This window comes from Ammodytes marinus, assembly GCF_949987685.1.
Source record: "Ammodytes marinus genome assembly, chromosome: 14".
Lineage (NCBI taxonomy): Eukaryota > Metazoa > Chordata > Actinopteri > Uranoscopiformes > Ammodytidae > Ammodytes > Ammodytes marinus.
Window position 1 is genome coordinate 12849313 of NC_137218.1, and position 21295 is coordinate 12870607.

Below are 21295 nucleotides of genomic sequence, written 5' to 3' on the forward strand. Positions count from 1 at the left end.
ATATACAGTATGTGTGTACAGCATATAAATATAAAGATACATGTTGAGGTGGATAAACTACATTAGGGAGGAAATGTAGCTATATGAGTCTCAGTCTGCCTCGTAATCCAAGCTTTTGATAAACAACATCCATAAAAGGTCCCTATGGTTAAAGGTTTACTTTTTCCTTAACATTTGAGCTGGCACAGCCTCAGAATAAGGGCGATTGACTGGAATTAAATTGATCAGGATTTTACATTAGGACGAGGTTAACTGTTGGCAATTAAGATCTGCAGATTGAGCCCTGCCTGTTAAACCAAGGTCAGGGCTCGGGAAAAGGGGGATATCTGCAAAATCATGTCATAGGCCTACACACAATCCATTAGGGCCCGTGTCCACCTAACGCCTTTTTCCCACCGCAAGCGCCTTTTTTCAATTGATTCCTTTTTGTGCGGCCGCTTCGAGCTTTTCCACATAGATGTGTTCTATATCTATGCTTTTCCAGTTGGAAAAAGTTTAACTTTTCAGAAAGGCGGTGGGGACGTCACCGCCGCTTTTTTCAAAGGGCCAATCAGATAGTAGATAGTCGGGACTCGTCGCCTTGGCAACAAAGAAGACGGAAGAGAAACTGCTTTTTCCGTCTCTGTTTACCCGAAACTGTATGAAAATAGTGACTTAAAGGTGCAGTGTATGACATCATCAAGAAAGTTCTAGAATGCAACGCTCCCTGGGTAACCCCAACCCTTTAGAATAATAATAGAAGCTACAGTGGCCTTCAAGGACAAGAACAATTCTAAATGTTAAACAATGCACCTGATGACATTCCAACTATGACACTTTCAAGATGGCGGCACTAGGCCTTGGTCCAAAATATGCAGAAATATGGACATATATGAGACCCTTTCTAAGGGAAAAATAAATAATTCAAAATATTTTTTTCAGCTATTATGCACTAAATTAAATGTACTTCTGGATATTATAATTACTTTCTACAAAATCTGCTAGGAAATAAAACCCAAAATTCTACACACTGCAGGTTTAAAATGACGCTGGAAAAAGGCGTTAGGTGGACACAGGCCCACCTTTTTAGGCTACTTATTTTAAATCACTTCTTAAACTTTTCTATTAGTGTATATCTTTGTTTTATATATTTTGATATGTGAGCGCATTTCCACTCCGGAGCAGAAGGTGACGGTAGTTCACCAATGAAATGGATTATAACCGACGTAAAACAAGAAGAAGAATCACAACCTAGAATCACGACAGTAGTTTCTACTTGACGGATGATGATGACATGTCAACAACAAACATGGCGACCAACGGTAACTACTGGGAAGGCAAGTTATGTTACATCGCCTGAATTTAGAAACAAATGTCTGCTTGCTTATACATCTTTTATCATTATTATTCCACAGACCTATTCGGGTCAAACACGCTGAATATGTTCCATGTTACGTTACGATAATATTTTTATATGAGATATATTTAATTGTTTACAACGTCGTTACCTGTTAGCTAGCCAGCCGTTACCGCCGAGAAGTTGAACACACACGGGTCCTTAAAAAGTCTTAAAAGGCATTGAATTAGTTATTATAACAATGAGACCTTAACCCTTCCATGCACAGGGGTGACAATTTACAGTTGACATTTATTTTAAAGCTGCTTTCCTTGTGTGTGTGTGTGTGTGTGTGTGTGTGTGTGTGTGTGTGTGTGTGTGTGTGTGTGTGTGTGTGTGTGTGTGTGTGCATGTGCGTGTGCGTGTGTGTGTGTGTGTGCGTGTGCGTGTGTGTGTGTGTTTGTGCGTTTATAAATATATATTTGCATGATACCTATTTTTGCACGTATTGTCATTTTTATTGATACGTGTTGAACTTCTAAAATAGCCTACAAATAAAAATAAAATTACCACTTTAACTTCAAAGAGTACAACTTTGTGGACCAAATGGTTGCTTTGCTTTAAATGCTTTGGCCATTTAAAAACAACTTTTATTTTCTTTGTATATTTTATGCCTTTTGCTAAACTTGAAGTCGTTTAGATGTGGACCAAATCAGTTTGTGGTCTGTGTTTTATTTTATGATTTAGTGTCTGTTTGGTGCTTACTACTATACTGCCTGTTTTTTATTTATTTATTCCTGATTGTAGTTGATTGTTACTTTTTGGTTAAATAAGGAGGATCTGCTCCCATTTAGACATCTTTGCACTGAGACACTTTCTCTGTTTCTTCACTCAGATTTGCGTAAACAGGCCAGACAGTTGGAGAATGAGCTGGACCTCAAGCTGGTCTCCTTCAGTAAGCTCTGCACCAGCTACAGCAGCAGCAGCAGCAGCAGCAGGTCAGTGGCTATGTGAATGATCTTATATTCATATTTCAAATCCCTGTATGAATTTGTGTGGCTCAAATTAAATCATTTCAGAATTTCTAAATTCAATTGCAGTTTTATTTAAATTGTATCTCTACCCTTGTTGATACATGTCTCTGTATTTACCAAAGCATTTTTCTTTACATTCCTAATGAAATGTTAAATTGCCTGCACTTATATAGTGTTTATTTTCAAAACGCTTAAAATAGTTTTTCATTTACCCATTCACACACACACACACACACACACACGCACACACACACACACACACACACACACACACACACACACACACACACACACACACACACACACACACACACACACACACACACACACACACACACACACACACACACACACTCTACCTGCTAAGCCACGGCCGCAGTGTAGTGTGTAGTTCAAACAATGAACAAGTGGTTGGAATTACAACATTTGAACTTTAACTTCAGCATCCTTTCCCCTTTTCCCTCATTCCTGAATCAGGTCGGATTCTGTTGGCTCATCTCATGACAATATGCTCGTGGCCATGACTACTGAGCTGGAGCAGCTATTGGCCAATGTAAGTCAAATATCACACATACAGTAAATGGTTCGTTCACAGCCATTTACTAGGTTTCCCTTCTTGCAACTATTGAGGCTTCTAACCTAGGTGGTGGAATTGGTGTGAAGCCAAAAATATCAAAAGGAGATTGATTTGTAATCATTGTTAAAGTGAGCAGCAAACCAAAGTGGAATATTGCGGTTTATCCACATTTTTATATATTCATGTTTAAATGTTACTGTTGCCAAGATATTCAAATAATTTTTATTGTTTTTTTAATGATATAAATTGAATCATTTTTTCGCAGCTTTCAGCAGTCAATGACAAAATGGCAGAATACATCAACACTCCAGGAGCTTCGTCTCATAACGCAGCATTGATGCACACCTTACAGAGACACAGAGACATTTTACAGGTAAAAACATTTACATCCTGTTCTTGTGTTTCTTCTCTTGTGAAAAGTGTTCACTTCACAAACGTAGTTTTGAGTATTTTATCCGTAGTTTGAAGAAACATTTGTGAAATTGTGATAGAGTTTATGGATTTCTATAATGCCATTCTGCTGGAATCATCATGTCTTGTTAACCGTGGTTTATGATGTTTTATCCTGTAGGACTACACTCATGAGTTCCACAAAACCAAAAGCAACTTCTTCAGCCTGCGAGAGCGAGAGGACCTACTAGGCTCTGTTCACAGAGACATTGAGTAAGCACCTTCATACAGTACATTCTCTTGACCTTAAATATACACTCACCGGCCACTTTATTAGATAACTAATCAGCCAATCACATGGCAGAAACTCAATGCATTTAGGCATGTAGACCTGGACAGGACAACTTATTGAAGTTAAAACTGAGCAACAGAATGGGGAAGAAAGGGTTTTTAAGTGACTTTGAACATGGCAATGTTGAGGGTGCCAGAAGGGCTGGTCTAAGTATTTCAAAAACTGCTGATCTACTGGGATTTTCACGCTCAACCATCTCTAGGGTTTACAGAGAATGGTGCGAAAAAGGGAAAAATATCCAGTGAGCAGCAGTTTTATGTGGACTAAAATGCCTTGTTGAAGTCAGTGGTCAGTGGAGGATGGGGAGACTGGTTCGAGGTGATAGAAAGGCAACAGTAACTCAAATAACCACGCGTTACAATCAAGGTATGCAGAATAACATCTCTGAACGCACAATACGTCCAACTTTGAAGCAGATGGGCTACAGCAACAGAAGACCCCACCGGGTGCCCCTCCTGTCAGTGAAGAACACAAAACTGAGGTTACAATTCACATAGGATCACCAAATTAGACAATAGAAGATTGGAAAAATCTTGCCTGGTCTGATGAGTCTCGACTTCACTTCAGTTGTGACATGCAGATGACCGGTTCAGAATTTGGCATAAACAACATGAAAGTATGGATTCATCCTGCCGTGCACCATCAACCATGCCACATTCAAAGTCACTTAAACCCCCTTTCTTCCCCATTCTGATGCTCGGTTTGACTTCAGCATGTTGTCTTGACCACGTCTACATGCCTAAATGCATTTTTTCTGCCATGTGATTGGCTGATAAGCTATTTGTTTTTATAAGCCATTAAAAAGGTGTACCTAATAAAGTGGCCGTTGAGTGTACATTTAAGTTTGTTAGCAAATGCAACATTTTACTCTGAGTTGTCTATATTCATCATGAGGTGTTGTCTATTATAGGACAGTCAGATGGCTGAAAGGACTATTCTGTATCTTTTGCAAATGGTCTTTCATGCCTTTAGTGTACAAAGGCTTCTATACAAATAATGTGTTTTTGGTGTAAGAAGGGTTTGCAAAAATGTGTTTATTAAATCTACTTAATTTTGACACATTCAATCCTTCCTCCTTAATTTCTTCCATTTCCAAAATGTTCATGTTTCCCTCCCCTTCTTCTACTCCCCCCCTTTCCTCCTCTGTGGACTAATGCTATGTTATCTTTAACCAGGAGGAGGCAGAAATGTCCAGTGTGTTGCTGGGTCCCATCACCCTCTAATAGTCTCCATTCCTTCTATCATGTTTCATCCTAATAAGAGGCACCTCCTCTTGTTAGCCAACATCTCTCTATCTCTCTCTCTTTCTCTCTCTCTCTCTCTCTCTCTCTCTGTCTTTATATCTCTGTCTTTCTCTGGGGATATTCCTTCCTAAGTGCCTTCTACAGTAAATCAAACCGCAAGGCTTTTCGTTCAGCCGTAGCTGAGGGAGAGTGGTTACATATGGTCCGCCTGAAACGGATAAATGGATAGACAACAACACAGTCAAACAGAAAGAGAGAAAAAGACATTGTCTTGAAATAATAATTCTTCCCATGGAGATGAAAGGTATGGAGGAAACGCTAAAGACAGAGGGGCAGCAAGAGAGCTAATGGATGATGAATTGATGATCAGTTCAAATAGAGGGGATGGTGTAAATAAGAGATGGAGGACAGACAGAGTTATGGGTTAAGCAGAGCTAATCACTTAAAAGCCTTAACACAGGAAGTACATCATCAGGCATCTAGGCAACAGTTAATAGGAGGCAGTGAAATACCCCTTTTCAGACTGAAACGACTGAACCTCAGGGGAAGGAATGTGTTGCACCTTGATAGACAACCTAGACAACAAGGACCGACTGATTATCTACTGATCTCCATGATAACATGGAGATCAGTAGATGCTGTCTTTAAATGAAACTCAAACATGTGTCTAATCACATGCCTAACAGAACAATTTAAAGTGGTGTACATGTCAGAAGAATTTGCTTTATTTTTTAACCATACTAGCAGCGGACTAAAATAAGTGCATGGCCATGAAATTTGACAAAGCCATTAATTATTCCCAAAAGATGAATCCTAATGACCGTCAGGGCCGGCGGTAGCCAGGGGCCAGGGTGGGCCATGCCCACCCAAATGTGGGCTGTGCCCACCCAATCCAAAAAAAAATATTTATTTATTTTTAGGTGGAAGTCCAGACCCACTATCGGATGTTCATTAGCTGCCCAAGAAAATGTCAAATAAAATTCAGACAATTAATTAATACTAAATAATATACCATTACCATGCATTGTTTCTAATTGTATTATTGGGTGGGCAGGACAGCCTGCCTCCAAGTTACCCACCCGCTTATAGTGGTCACTGGTCAGCAGAGCCGGCCCGAGGCATAAGCGAAATGAGCGGTTGCTTAGGGTCCCGACTGCCAGGGGGGCCCCCCCAATTTTTTTTATCTTTTATTTAGTTTTTTTTTTTTAGTTTGTGTGTTTGATATCAACATCATATTATGTAAATGTAAATTATCATACAATAAAAGGAATACAATGTTTTGGTAGATAGTTAATAGTTTAATAATCTAATCAGTTCATCTGGGAGGTAATCCGAGGTTAACTGATCACGTCACGTTCAAGTCCATGGCATGCACAGTGTGTATTGAGTTTATTTAAAAATATTTGAAAATGGGGCTGCCCTCAGTTGTCCATGCACTGTGTATACTGTAGTCTATAGCCTATTTCAGCCTCGTCTGTGGAAAAAAAGATAACTGGACAACAGAGTTATTCTGCTTCGTTCCTCTCACTGTGTTTAAATTAATTAATTATATTACAGAAAAATATGTCCCTTAAAGAGGACCTATGATGCTTTTTGACTTTTATGACCTATAAACGTTGTTAAGATGATTCATAGTCATGCTTAACCATACTAAATTATCAAATAATGACTTACATGCATTTCAACGTATTCCCTGCTGACCGTCTGGGGTGTCTGTGCCGAGCACTAAACACTATTCTAGGCAGTCGAGAAGTCACGTGTTCAAAGCGGTCTACCCTTTGTAACTTCGTGACGTCGCATGTAACTTCGTGAAGTCACCACGCGGATGTTTCCATGTATGGTAATGCTGTCACTTCCCTGTTCGCGTCTGCCTCGCGCCCTTATAGGTCCATGCTCGCGCTTCCCGCCACTGAAAGTGTTCCGGAAGGAAGGTAACCAATCACAACGGAGTGGGGTTTGCAGGAGGGGGGGGGGAGGGTAGCGGAGATGGCCGATGCACAGGCGGAGGGAGCGGAGATTGCCGAAGCACACACACTCAAGTGTTGACAGGACGTGCTGGATCGCCAAAATAAGAGAAAGAGCTTCCCGAAAATCTACATAGTTTTTTGTGATGTGATTCGTGTCAGGTTGCTCTATAGCAGTGTAAAACAAGAAATTAAGACCAGAAAAGTAGTATAATAGGTCCTCTTTAAAAGAAAAAGAGCACCAAGCCCATCCCAGAGGACCCTGCATAATTTTTTATTTCAAATGTATATTTCTATGGAAAATCCATGTGTCTTTCTTCAATAGCTTCTAATTCATCCGACCCAGTGTCTCCAAATTATTTGTTCACACAAAATTCCGCAGATTTAGCCTCTTAGTTTTCCTCTCAAAGTGCACCAGATTCATGCATTTCACTTTAAAAAGGCAGGGTCGTGACCTCGGCTGGCTACTATTTTCACCCAGCTGGACATTGGAGGCAATAGTGGAAAGACTATATATCTATATAGTGTGTGTATAGTATATAGCTCTGGACTACCACCATCCAGGTTGCCCAGCCCCAAAGCTTTCTCTTCAATCAGCTCAGGCTGCCTACAGTTAATACTGCGATTAAAAAAAAAAAAGATACATTATGTTGTATATAATGTATATTATATGTTATTCATAAACATTTGGGGAAAAAAAACATGCAAGAATCAAATCTCCCACACAGCAACACTCAAAGTTTATTTGCATATTGTGTTCCACATAATTCACAGTAAATGTGCCAAAAAGCAGACGCAGAGATCTTACAAGGGCAAAATAATTCTGCTTGTGCGCTGTGTGCGCGCTCGCATCTTCGGTCTCTCTGCCCAGTGTGCCCACCTAAAATTTCTACAGGCCCAACCTAATCTAACTGTCTAGAACCGGGCCTGATGACCGTAGTGATTCTTTGACCATTCAGACTTACTGGATAGATTGGTTCTTTGTGTTTAATGCTAATAAGCGCATGTTAACATGCTAAACTAAGATAGTGAACATGGTATGCAATATACCTGCTTTATATCAAGTACAGCCTCACAGCACACCTAACATGGCTGCAGCCTTTAGGCTTATATTAAGTTTTCTTCATGCAGGTGTCTGGCTGCCTGGTGGTAATGATGGTTGTTTCATTTGCTGTATCCTATTACTATTTGTCATTTAAATTCCAGTTCATCATTCATCAATCAGGTGATGTTTCCTTTCTCCTGTTTTCTTGATCAGGTCCTACAAGAGCGGCTCAGGAGTGAATAATAGAAGGACGGAAGTCTTCCTGAAGGAACATGAACATCTGAGAAAGTAAGAGATTTCTTAAAAAAACAAGTTATCACTCAGAAACACTCAAAGTACTGCAAGAAAGTAGTGTTCATGCAATGGATGGAATACTTTCTGCTTACAAGGCTGAGCAGACAATGAATTTACATAAAGCAGAGTACCTACGATGTCTTAAAAAGCTTTTAATGTATTGCCTATAATACAAATAACCTAAATAACATAGTTTTTGTTTCAAAACTACAATATGGAAGTTGTGAAAGAGGATGCTTGATTTGACTGAGCGGGCAGTTTGGTGTGAAGCATGACTGAATTCTCAAGTTTTAGTGGTTTTAGGTTATGTGTACATGCTTGTATGCATGTAAGAGGTTTAAAGGACATTTTGGTAATCACGTTTTCTTGTGGCTGACAATGCACTTTCTCATGAGTGCATTCAAACACAGGGCAATTAGCAAACTATGCAAGTAAAAGAGCAGAAGTGATGTCAAAAAAAGTTTTGAAGCAGAAGACATCCAAGTTTCCATTGTGTTTTTGCAAATTTGGTCTGCAGAGTAAAACATATTTGAGTAGAAATTTCTAGAGAGTAGAAAGCTGAACAGCATGCATACTCTGACACTCATTGCTTATTGGAGGGTAAAAGCACATACACTTTTTAGAAACAGAATAGAACAGTCAGATCACAGAGGGGTAACAACATACAACTCTTATCAATTGTTTAGTCACATGTTAAGGGTTACTATTACATTATTCCCATGAGGGGAAGGAGACCAACCAATATATCCCCAGCTGGTCAGCATGAATTAGATAAAGTTCATTTAGAGTTAGTATTAATCTCAGTAAATTAAGGTGGGTGGTTAATTCTTTATGACAAGTATCCGGGGAACATGGCTGGAAGTCCAGTGTTAGCTCATTCAGATCAGTCACAGATGAAATAGGGGAAGAAGTGCTCCCAATACAACATATACAGTAGCCATTCAATTTGATAACGCTAGTTACCAATTTTAGCAATTACCTTGAAATAAAATTAAAACTAAGAGGGAACACACAGGTATATCCTCTTATTCTATGTCATAATACCTCTCACATGTGATAATATCCATTTGAACCAATACTTCCCAACTGTATTAATACAAAGTTTTTGGGAGAAGGTCAGCTTTTCCATATCAAATATTTATTTTAAAACTGCTATCCACTCTCATTTTGTCAGTGATTCCTTGTTAAGCCCCTTCTAAGTAACTGCCTTTTTGCTAGCTACAATAAAGATAGTACGTTTATAAGCCTAGATTATTGATATGATATAAAAGAAAGTTAAACTAGTAGAATGCAACACCAGAAATTAACTTGACGCAATCTTCTTGAAAGAATATGTTGTGTGGTGTGTTACAGAGTATGGAATAATGGAGTTACTGAAGGAATGATTCTTGTTTGGTCATTTGTTCCTTATCTGGCGAGGGTCAACGTCAAGAGGCCAACTGAATGTTTTGTTCAGTAGTCTTTGGTAACAATGGCATCAGAGTTTAGTGAATCTCTGCATCTTGCAAAGCTCATTGTCTGTGGCATAATGGGGTTAGAACTAAGAACCGAAAGAACTTGGGTTCTCGGTGTGGATTTATCCTCCTTATCCGCTGAGATACTGAACACATTTATATTATACACCTTTTATAAACAAATTGAATGAAGCACAATTTGAGCAGCTCAGTGAGTTTAGATTTGGACTGTGTAATTAAATGCAATCGTTGAAAGCAACTTTCACACATCATGTATACTCGCTTTCATGAAAAATAGTTTCCTATTCAGGTTAACATTCTCCTAAACCCAAATCTTTTGATAATTAATGATGTGGCATTTTAAGCAATACCAGATATAGACTTTATAGATAAAACTATGTTTAGTTCATGTCAGTACCTGTGCTGCATTTACGGAAATAAGTTCAAATGATTTACTTATTTCATTCCATGTTACCTAATTATTAATGGTTGCCATAGGTTAAACTGTCCAATAAAGAGTAGCTTTAGTTCAATAAAGACAATAAAACAGTTATCTCTAATAAGGTTTATTGTGGGAGACAGACATTAATCAATATATTTTATCAACAGAAACATTAAGTCTTTTTCTATTATCTTGATAGTGTCTACTGATTTTTCGTCAAACATTAGCATTTATAACTCTGTTGTTTCAGACTTTTCCGTGATACAGTTTATGTCGTATAGCGCTCTGCTCCATGATAAATTGGACAGGGATTTCCTGGAGAAACACAGAGACATTCTGTTACACAAGGATTTTTAACACAAAAGTTGCACTTGAACAGATGTAAACTGTGTCAACACTGAAGCTCACCCTCATATTAGTTCATGTTTACATTGTTTCCTACACCGAAGCCTCCTGTGTTGTATCCAATCCCTGCATTTTTTGCGTTGCCGATATTTATTTCAACTCCTTTTCCTCCTGTTGATTTACAGAGAATAATAAATGGAAGTAAATCAAAAAAGCGGATTTATCGGTCATAGATCTGCCAAGTACATATTATTGTCTCGTACAGGAATCATCCGAGTGCAAAAAGAACATTGCCAGCCAAGGCACGGGACCCACCGTTCACATTGCAGTTGTTCCCTGCGCCAATGTCTCCTAAATTGTGTCCAACTTTCATGTTACCGATGTTTCCAATAGCTATTTTGACTCCTTCTCCTCCTATTGAAATACAAAGAATAATAAACAGAGAACAGATTTACTCATAGTATTAATCATGTACTGTATATAATATATAGGGTATCTTCTATTATCTAGTACTGCATGGGAGAAAATACAGCCCACCTCATTGATTTAATTGAGATTGTGTTGGTTCAGGTGGGGTTAATAGAATAACTGGATTGTTTGGCCAAAAAACAAATCAAACCTGGATCAACATTTGCTGCAGTCAAGCTGTAAAATTGTTTAGGTAAAAAAGTAACATACTGCAGAAAATATTGGTTTTGTTGCATTATGTTGGCCGAAAAGATAAAAAGAATGTGTAGTACAGAAATGTTGAAAACAAATTGAAGGTACCAGTTTCAAATCCAGTTTACAATATATATTACCACGATAAAGTTTTCACACTGCCTTCGATTCAGCCCCTTGTATTTGCTTAAAACAATGTTTTTTCTGCCATTGTCCTCACTGTGAGACAGAGAACTCACCATTCACATTGCAGTTGTTCCCTGCGCCAATGTCTCCTGAGTTGTTTCCAGCAGCCATGTTGCTTATGTTGCCGATACCCATTTTGACTCCTTCTCCTCCTGTTGAAGTACAAAGAATGATCAATAGAATACATTCGCATTAACTGTTATTCTCACTCTCATTTTAAGCGTCCAGATTTTAGTCTTATTACACAGGTTACAAATCTGGAATCATGAAAGGACCGCTTTCTATTTACTTCCCAACAATACAAGACGCTCTCACTCACCGCTCACATTGCAGCTGTTCTTTGCACCAATGTCTCCTTCGTTGTTAGCACTTGTCAAGTTAGTTATATTGCCAATTTTGAAAGTGTTTCCTCCTGTTAAAGACAAAACCCATAAATAGATACAATATATATATATATACTGTATATATATAGATGTTAATCTCACTCCAAAAATAGATACAATATATATACATATAGATACAATATGTGTATATATATATATATATATATATATATATATATATATATATATATATATATATATATATATATTCAGGATATATATATATATATATATATATATATAGATGTTAATCTCACTCCAAATATTCAGGAGCTGAGTGGTACATATGATGATGTGTTGGTGTAAGTGATAGATAAATAACTGAAACAGAGCATATTACTGGTATAAACCAACTGTAAAAATAAATAGACATCATCAACCAAAAAAACAAGAGTGCTGAGGTTGAACTCACCGCTAACACTGATGACATTATCAGAGCCAATCTCCCCTGTGTTGGTCCCAACAGCAATGTTTTTGGTGTTACTAATTTCGTGTGCCATCGTTCACTCTGAAATCTACACAGTCAGACACAAATTTAACAGAATGTAAAACAGTAAAGTTCTCAGACAAAGTAACTCCCCTTAAGACTACAAAATGAGTTATGGGTCACTTGAAAGTTTGAGATGTAAATGCAATCCAAACAATACAAAAAAAACAGACAAACCTACAGTTGTTATCTTACCTCTTGTTTCAAAAGTTTGTCCTGTGCTTGTTGATCTGAGGAGAGAACACTCTGCTTTTATGCACCTGTGCTGATGACTTTGGGATGATGAGTACTTCCTCGCTTCTTTTCTTTTCTCTATTCGTGTCCGACAAAACTAAAAATGTTCCTATTCATGAGGTTAAGCACTTCTGCATCAGCTGAGGTTAATTGCTCATATGCACGTAGCGACTCATTTCCCCAATGTTTAAACAGAAGTTTTCATTTCTACGAGTTGACTTGTCTATAAGCAACAACACTCACACTCACATTCTCCTGAGGAAATCTTAATTTATTAGAAAAACAAGGTAGATCTTTTCTTTACACATTTATCGTCTGTTGCTGTACTTTAAAGGAGCATCATAGATAATTGGAAATGTACCCACACTTATAGTCTGAGCTCCCCCAGAGTGACTGCCTCCATAATATCAGCTGTTTGGCAGCCTGACTTTGGCTAAACAAAACCATTAAAACACTTAAAGTTGCTTATTGATTTAAATATGAAACCCTATATTCTCGATCAGCTCAGCATAGCCCTGCAGTAACAGCATCTTTACTTTTTATAATGACAATCCTAAATCATACCTGGTACAGCCTCTTTTTTGGTTGCATAATAAGTAGTTCGAAGTTTAGTTTTTAATAAAATTATAGTAGTAATAGTAGTATTTGCACAATTTGCACAGAGTGTTAAAAAAACAAACATTGGAAACAACTTCAGGACAATGTTTTGATGAAGTAAGAAGAACATTTCTAAAACACCAAAAATACCTCAGAGGCCAGGAAGGTTTAATCTTCGAAAGAATAAATAAATTAAAGCTATAAATATTGAGTCAAAGAAGGAATCATACTGCAGATTTACTTCATTTATACTTTTATTTCTTTTACATTTTGCATCCTTTTTGCCAATATGAAGTCAAGAAATTAACATTTGTGAATTATTTGTTGAATGAAATTTCCATTTCAACATTTCAATTGACATAGTAAAGCAAATGTTTTAATGAATGTTTTCCTAAAACAAAAGAGACAAAAAAAGAGAGTGACAAAGAAGAAAAAATACAAAGATTAGTCTAAAAAAATCTGATTATACAGCTCTAGATAGTTTAAGAATGATTATTCACAGCAAATATTAACACATATGTAAGAATGTCATATGCACACATCTAATACTCTGCCCTATGTTTCCAATCTGTCTTTGTTCGTACCTCAGCCGATGTGAACTGTATTCTTAGAACCAATGCTTCCTGTATTCTCACCAGCTGTTACATTAGCAGTGTTGCCGACACTTGCATTTTTTGCCATTCCTCCTGTTGAAATATGAGGATTGAAAGAAGGATTAAAAAACATACACAATAAAACTCAGATTTTTGCCATAAAGATGCTGCTTTCTAAACATGTGTCATTCACCTGAAAATTACTTTTCATAACTAACCATGTATTTTATATTCGTTCTTTGATCCAATGTCTCCTGTATTTTGGCCCGCGACATCGATGCCAATGGTGTTGCTCAAAGAAGCACCTTTTCCAATACCTCCTATAAAAGTAATCAAGAAAGAAATAGATTTAATAAAACTGCCATGGCATCCTGAAAGAAAATTATACTTCGGTCATATTTACCTTTAACTTCAACGGTATTCTCAGCACCCACATTCCCTTTGTTGTCGCCAATGGTGACGTCCTTGGTGTTTGCAACTTGCGCCATAGTTCAGGCTGAAATCTGGGGAAAAGTAAAACATCGATTGTCATAAAAGTGGTTTCAGTTAAAATGTTGCACACTTATTTTGGAGCCTATTTGGGTTCTCGTGTCTGGGCTTTCTTACTTAAACATTTTAAAATAATGAAACAAGGCGTCAAATGTATTGTATTTAAATGACAGCAGTTGACCCAGACATGACACAGAGAGACGGACACACAAGTGCTCTTTATCTTACCAGTGGTCTCAGTTGTTCGTCCTGTGCTGGGAAATTAGCTTGTTGAATTGAGGAGATACAACTCTGCTTTTATTAGTGTCCTGCACGTACGTATTCATGTCTTTTGGGGTTTAGGAAGGGGAACTTTTTAAATATGGATAACAGGTGTTTTCTTAGTTCAGCAAATAGTCTAAAGAGGATATGAAGATTTTGTCACGTAATGCTGCATCAGCGGAGGTTTAACTTTTTTGAAATCGTACACAGAAAAGTTCACATGTGGCTATGAAGGGGGCGTGTGGATTTTACAGGGACTCATGAAGAGCAATTGATGGATCCAACTTGTACTCACTCAAAGTCACATTATTCACATTATTTATTCACTTGTTGTTAGACAGATTTCACTTTGTAAAACCAAATCTATATTGAACTACTGTAAAGACATTATCCATTTGCTTGCTGCCATCTTTTTTATTTTATTTCACAGAAACTAAAAAATCAGTAGGCTTCATGAGTGTCCTTTCAGTTTACCTTTACCAAAATATGTTAAATTGCAATTTGGACATGGGTGTAGCAACAAAAGAAAATAACCAAATGTTGTCCATTTAATAAACCTTAAAGGCCTACTTCACCGGTTGGAATATGAAGGTGTATTGAACTCGGAGATCCTATTTAGTATAAATGTGCAAAAAAAAATAGAATCTGATCATCTTAGCCTGAGAAAAGGCAGAAAGAGTGTGTTATGGTCTCACTGTCTAACCCTGCAGTTTCCTTCTTGTGACATCACAGTAAGGGTTAGGATTAACAGGACAGCTGGGCCAAGGTAAGACTAAGGGAAGACTGAGGGAAGAAAAACCTCATTCCTTATATTATAATAGTTATTTTATAATGATAGAACTTTGGTTCCGTATGGGTGAAGTATTCCTTTAAGCAAGCAATTCAATTATAATTTTGAAATAAATGTCAATTAAATGTATTCAGATGATAATCAAGGCGTGCTTTAAATGGTTTCATCATCAAGCAATTTCAGCTTCATTTTATTAGATTTTTATTAAAGGTTCAGTAAGCGGAATGGTCAGCTTAGCTAACTTCCTGTCAGTGACTGCAGTTAGCAGTCCCCTCCCTCGTCCCTACGTCACCACATTATTGCACTGCGGTCTTCAAGCAGCGAGTTATCTAGCATCATCTCAGATCCATAAGTGCGATAAAACATGATAAAAACCATCAAAACAGACATTGGGAAGGATTTTTACCTGCTCCGTGATTGTAGGCGCATACACATTCACCCATCTGTTGCTCTGGCGCTCTGCACGTGCACCGGCAGTGAGACGGGTGCCGGTTTGTAGCATTCTCTCTTCTGATTAGTTATTAGTAGTGGGATCCCCGAAAAGTTTATTTGCCAAATACATGCAGAGGGAGTGACTGAGAGATCGGCTTTATAAAACGTGCACACTATATAAGTGATCACTGTACGAATAAAGAGCGATTTAACACTTATATTAACATAAATAAATCGCTTACTTCACCTTTAAATTCAAATGACTTGATCACAGATTTGAACACAAATGGTGGCATTTCTCTACAACCCTATTAGCCTGTTACCTGCGCTCTCTTTAGCCTTTGTCTGTGTAATTTGACTTATTATCATCTGCCAATTTATTTAAGTGATATTTTAGCAGTAACATTTCAAAAGCTATAAAGTTATATCAGCAAAATGTTCATTATCAATTCCTTTCAATTTCAGAATCACTACTTACCTAAAACCACAAAACCAGCTCGAGTCACCAGTTTCAGTTCTCAACTTTTCCTGAGGCTTCACTTTCAGTTTGAGTTTTTAGCGATTAACTAAAACTTGCAGCGTAGACATTTCATAAAAATCAGATGGAACAAATAGCATTAGAAATACGTTTTTGTCTTTGTTTTGAATCTTTTCTCTGTGGTCTTTTAGAGAAACTACATAAACCAACCAACAGGCAAAGCTGGCCGATTTAGGATTCAAGCTTGTTTTTAAGGTCACAGTTGACAGAAGCTCTGTGATCTTCTCTACAGTTCCTATTTATGTTACTATTATCAAAACTTCCCTGAGAGTTGATTAAGTTGCGGTTGTTTTTTGAAACAGATGGACAACATTGAGCTCTTTAAATTGGCTATCTCGAATTTAACTTCCTATTATTTTAAAAGACTCTTCCTATCAATTGTGAATTTTAGTGCTAGGGTCCAACTTTGGTGAAGCGCTGACATTGTCATCCCTCAAATCACGTTGGTAAAAGGCTCAGGCCAAGGTCAAGGTGTTTTTGAGACATTTCAGTCTGGCATTTCTCACAGACCAAGCATTAAATGACTTCCGTGTTCAACCTGACCCTGTGGAAATCTAATTTTGGATATTGCTGGTTTGTATTTCAGCCTGTGATACAATCGAATGCAGGTTCCTCATTGACGCACTTAGACTCTGTGGTCTTGTCTGTACTGTAGTTAATGCTTTATAGCTCTTTCATTAAACAGACATTTTTCTGTTTCTGATTTGATATCTGACATTTTGATTGATCAAACTTCTAATTTATCCTTTCCATGTTTCTGGTTCCGGGTTTAAAATGAAAAAGTTGATGTCTTTCCTTTGCAATTGACAAAAAAAAGTGAACATCTGTTTATGCTGCATATTCATTGTATTTGCATTTTTATTTCTTATATAATATGCAGACCCACAATGGACTTTGCTCATTTCAGAATATGAATTCAACAACTGGTGTTAATGTTTTCCATCGTAAGACAGTGTTTCAGGCTGAATGGTTCATGATCCATTATAGAGCAATTTCCTAAGAGAGAAAAAGAGGTGGGGAAAGAAAGGATAACAAGATAGACTGTGAGAGAATGAAGATAATAACATCTGATGCATTAACACACAAACCTTTTATATGCATAAGCACACATTCAATTCCGCGTGCTTCCTTCTCACCTCAGCTAATGTTGATGCGGTTCCCTGAACCATTTGACCCTGAGTTGTTACCAACAGTAACATTACTGACGTTGCCAATGTTGGACTTGGCTGCAGTTTGTCCTGTTGAAATACCAGCAATATGAGAGATTGAAAGCAGTTAATTGTTCTCGGATATGTGCAATGCAATTATCTATGAACCTGAGTAATGAATCGAAAAATAAACCAATGACTTTACAAGCCATGTGAGAAAGGTAACCTAACTGTTACCGTGTAGTTGTTCCTTCCTCCAATGCATCCTCGATTTGTTCCAGAAACATGAATGTTGCTGATATTTCCAAGGGAGACATTTCCTCTATATTCTCTGTAAAGGAGTAGGGGTCAGAGATTTTCTTTCTAAAACTCTCCGGATGACCCCCACAGAAAGTTAACAGTTTAGACACTTGGATTAATATTTTATATACATTATTGAATTAAATGATTATCCTGGCCAAATTAATTGACATGATATTATCCAGATTATCATCAACATTTTTCTAAAAGTGGCTTAAAACTCAGTGGAATCACTTTACCTTACATATAGTAAAGAGACAACATTTTTGTACGCATAACTGATAGGATCCTTTGTGTGTGTGTGTGTGTGTGTGTGTGTGTGTGTGTGTGTGTGTGTGTGCGCGTGCACAGGAACAATCAAATTATCTTATTTTTTATTTAATTTCATTCTACTCGTTTATTTGGGGGGTTACAAAAGATGCAGCTCCCCCTTGAGGTGATTCAAAATATCTCCTGAAATCAATAAAGGACTGTATGTTAGTGTGAAAGAAAGCTTTCCATGAGAAAATATGATATCCTCCTATCCCTAAAACACAGTAAGAAACCTGTGACCTGTGCTGTGAGCTTGATTAGCAGAAAGGTTACTGTGTGATGTCAGGTATGTGATCAGGTCTAGGATGGATGAGGACGAAATTCTGGTCTGTGTTTCAAAGAGGTTTTTATTGATTCAGCTCATGCCCTAGTTTCCACATCATCTAAAAGGAGAGGGCGAGCGTTTGTTTAACATAGTTACATCGACACATTTTCAGAAGAACTGTTAATAAATAAATGATCACAGGCATTAATGGAACGGTTGTCACAGCATCACCTTCATATTAAAAAAAATCATTTGAATAAGCCAAGCATAGGGGCAAACAAATGTAGTGGTTCTTTAAATGCAGGTATTTTTAGTGGTCCTATTTGTCTTCTGTTGTGATAATGAACTAAACAGATTTGGATTTTGGACTGGTCAAACAAACCTTTAGAGACTTCAGCTTGGCTCTGAGATGTAGGACGTGCATTTTCCCACTATTATCCAATTACTTGAATGTAGGTGAGGCGTAATGTGGCTTTCATGATGTTTTATTTCACTGCACGGCAGCTGAAAGTCCATGAATTTCTGCATAAATGCACATATATATATGAATAGAAAAAAACACAAGTAAAATAATAAAAATGTGCAACATTTTATTATCTCAATAACATTTCCTGAGTGCGAACGTTTCTCTCGAGGCAACACAGAGAGACTAATTACCTACAGGATTGCCTTTTGCAATGCTACTACTTTTTTGCTTTCCCTAAAAAGAATACATCTCAGTTACAATTTCTCAAAAATCAGCTGCATTTGTGTTGACTAGGACCAGAAATAGAGCACAGATTACACCGTTTGAAATTATCTGCAGTGGCTACCTGTCTACATCAGGATTGATTTTTAAATCCTTTTATTAGTTTATGAAGCTCTTAATGGTCTTGGTCCTACCTATTTATCAGATTGGCTTTTAGCCTATGAACCCTCTGGAACCCTCAGGTCCTCTAGTAGTGGCCTATTAATTATTCCTAAAGTCAGAACACTAACCCACTGTGAGAGGCCTCTTTTTATTACTATGGTCCACGTGTCTGGAACAGCCTTCCTGAAGCCCTGAGGGCAGCAGATAATGGTGATGTTTAAAAAAGTTAGTCTATATGCTTTGTTTTTATTGAAGCACTTCTTGTTACATATTGTCGTATTTAAAACAAAACATACAAGCACAGTTTGTTTGAATGATTGATCGATCTGTTCAAGAAATAACACATTGAAAGATAAAGATTGAGGAGAAGATGATGCTTAGGAAAAAAGAACATAAATAAAAGCAGGAAGCTACCTCGTCTGTGGACTTAGCTAATGAAGAACAGAGAGAAAAAGCCGAGGACTGCATTAGATGGATGGTGGGAGAGGTGCACGAATAGATGGAGGATGTATAAAGCACGGTATTGATTTTTGGTCTCCAGTGGAGTCAGCCAGGATGCACAATGCTGCTCAGCTCTGGACTTGAACGCTTCATTTCTCGGTCCGTCACTTATCTCAGCAGCTATTAGCAGCTGATGTAAACCTCGTCCGTGCATGTTCAGGCTCCATGTTGTCCAACTGTGTGTGTTAGTTTTGCTTATTTGCAGCTGAAACAAGTCACTGATGCAGGGATCACGTTAACATCCTGAAATGTGAATATCTAAGTGTTCAGAGAAGGTTGATTTAAAAGAGATTAATTAGCTTCTGCTGTGATGGGGTTTGGATTTGACCAATCGGATTAATCCTCCTTTAATCAGCTGTTTCTCCCGTCTGGAAGGGATCAGAGAAAGTGCTCCTTTTATTTTAATAGACCCAAAGAGCTGTGCGGTTTCATGGCGCTGGCTTTCCCTGTCTCTAGTAATATTTCAGATTCATGTTGTTCAATGATGAAAAGCAGATCCTCATTAATGATTTACTTTTCAAAGGATTTTAGGTGCTGAGAAGACTTTGCAAATGAAAGTATTTAAACTGACTCGATCTGATCTTTCTCTTCTTCTCTCTATTTTATGTTTACAGCTCAGATAGTCTTATTGACAACGCAATAAGGTAAGGTAATAGGCTTTAGTGCTCCTTTAATTCTTCTGCCCTCTCCTTTATCACACACACACACACACACACACACACACACACACACACACACACACACACACACACACACACTCATCAATAGCAAACAGGGCACACTCAACAGAGCATCAAACTACTTTTTGGCTGTGAAGACAGCTATATGCATCTTTTTCTGCTTCTAAAATCCCTCATGGTTTCTCCCCCTCCAGCATCGCCATGGCTACCAAAGAGAACATCACATTTCAGCGTGGGATGTTGAAGTCCATTCAAACCAGGGTCACAACTTTGGCCAGTATCCTTTAAAAAAAAATCTTTTAATCAGGTTTCATTATTTTTTTCTCTTCACTTTCTCTCAGTTTTGCACGTACAGTACATTTGCACAAATTTGTCCCAGCTGCATCCGTGCAGGATCTTAATTATTTTCTTTCACCACACCTCCCCGTCCCTCAGATCGTTTCCCCGCCATCAATGGCCTCATCCAGAAAATCAATTTGCGCAAGAGGCGGGACTCTTTAATTCTAGGCGGGGTGATCGGCATCTGCACCATACTTCTGCTGCTCTACACTTTCCACTGACTCGCTGGTCAACTGACCGGCTGGTCATTACTTTCTTTAAGAACAAAACATTCTCATGTTCAGTTTAAGTGTTGCCAGGCTTTTCTTAATGTTTTCATGTGGTCTTTCTTCTATTGTAATATATTATCCCTTAAAACAACGGTTTGAAGAATTAGGAAAGGCATTTGTTTAAAAAATAAAAATCTATCTTTAGAAAGGGTTTCAACTCTCAGATTGAAGACATTATTTATTTTCTCAATTATGATTTTTTCCATTTGGTAATGTATATATGCTGCTTATATCCACTTTAAAAGTGTATGAAATTGTATTTTACTGGGATTATGTGCTGTTAATGTTATGTCATGCTTTTTTATATAGTAATGGCAGTTCCTGTAATAAAAAATTAAATAAAGGTGATGAGCTCACTATCAAGTTTTTCATGCTCATTCAAGTTTATTTCGGACATGCAGAACTATTGCACAGTAAACCAGTCATACAGTATAAATGTATAAACATCAACATCAGAGTGCCAAGAAATGGTGCATACAGGGAGAGCAAAAACCCCATTCATACTCTGCAGTATATTGTAAACGT

General features: G+C 37.6%; 2 protein-coding genes across 2 annotated transcripts; one reads left to right on the forward strand and one right to left on the reverse strand.

Moving 5' to 3' along the window:
• Positions 1-1252: 1252 nt before the first annotated feature.
• Positions 1253-21108, forward strand: LOC307261189 (Golgi SNAP receptor complex member 1-like). The gene is made up of 9 exons (XM_080041669.1): positions 1253-1316; positions 2211-2313; positions 2827-2902; positions 3192-3299; positions 3498-3589; positions 8135-8209; positions 20097-20126; positions 20357-20439; positions 20598-21108. Exons 1-9 carry the CDS (start codon positions 1274-1276, stop codon positions 20720-20722), a joined length of 735 nt encoding a protein of 244 aa, XP_079897795.1. The 5' UTR covers positions 1253-1273; the 3' UTR covers positions 20723-21108.
• Positions 10355-12185, reverse strand: LOC307260535 (uncharacterized protein; the record flags this gene model as incomplete). The annotated part of the gene is made up of 6 exons (XM_080040807.1): positions 10355-10426; positions 10520-10627; positions 10772-10870; positions 11356-11454; positions 11622-11714; positions 12098-12185. The coding sequence occupies 5 exons, from the start codon at positions 12183-12185 to the stop codon at positions 10527-10529; spliced, it is 480 nt and encodes a 159-aa protein (XP_079896933.1). The 3' UTR covers positions 10355-10426; positions 10520-10526.
• Positions 21109-21295: the final 187 nt, after the last annotated feature.

Coding starts and splice junctions, on each gene's coding strand:
- LOC307261189 (XM_080041669.1), top strand. CDS start 1,274: ATGTCAACAACAAACATGGCGACCAACGGTAACTACTGGGAAG. Junction 3,300..3,497: donor GACACAGAGACATTTTACAG/GTAAAAACATTT, acceptor TTTATCCTGTAG/GACTACACTCATGAGTTCCA. Junction 20,440..20,597: donor CAGGGTCACAACTTTGGCCA/GTATCCTTTAAA, acceptor CCCGTCCCTCAG/ATCGTTTCCCCGCCATCAAT.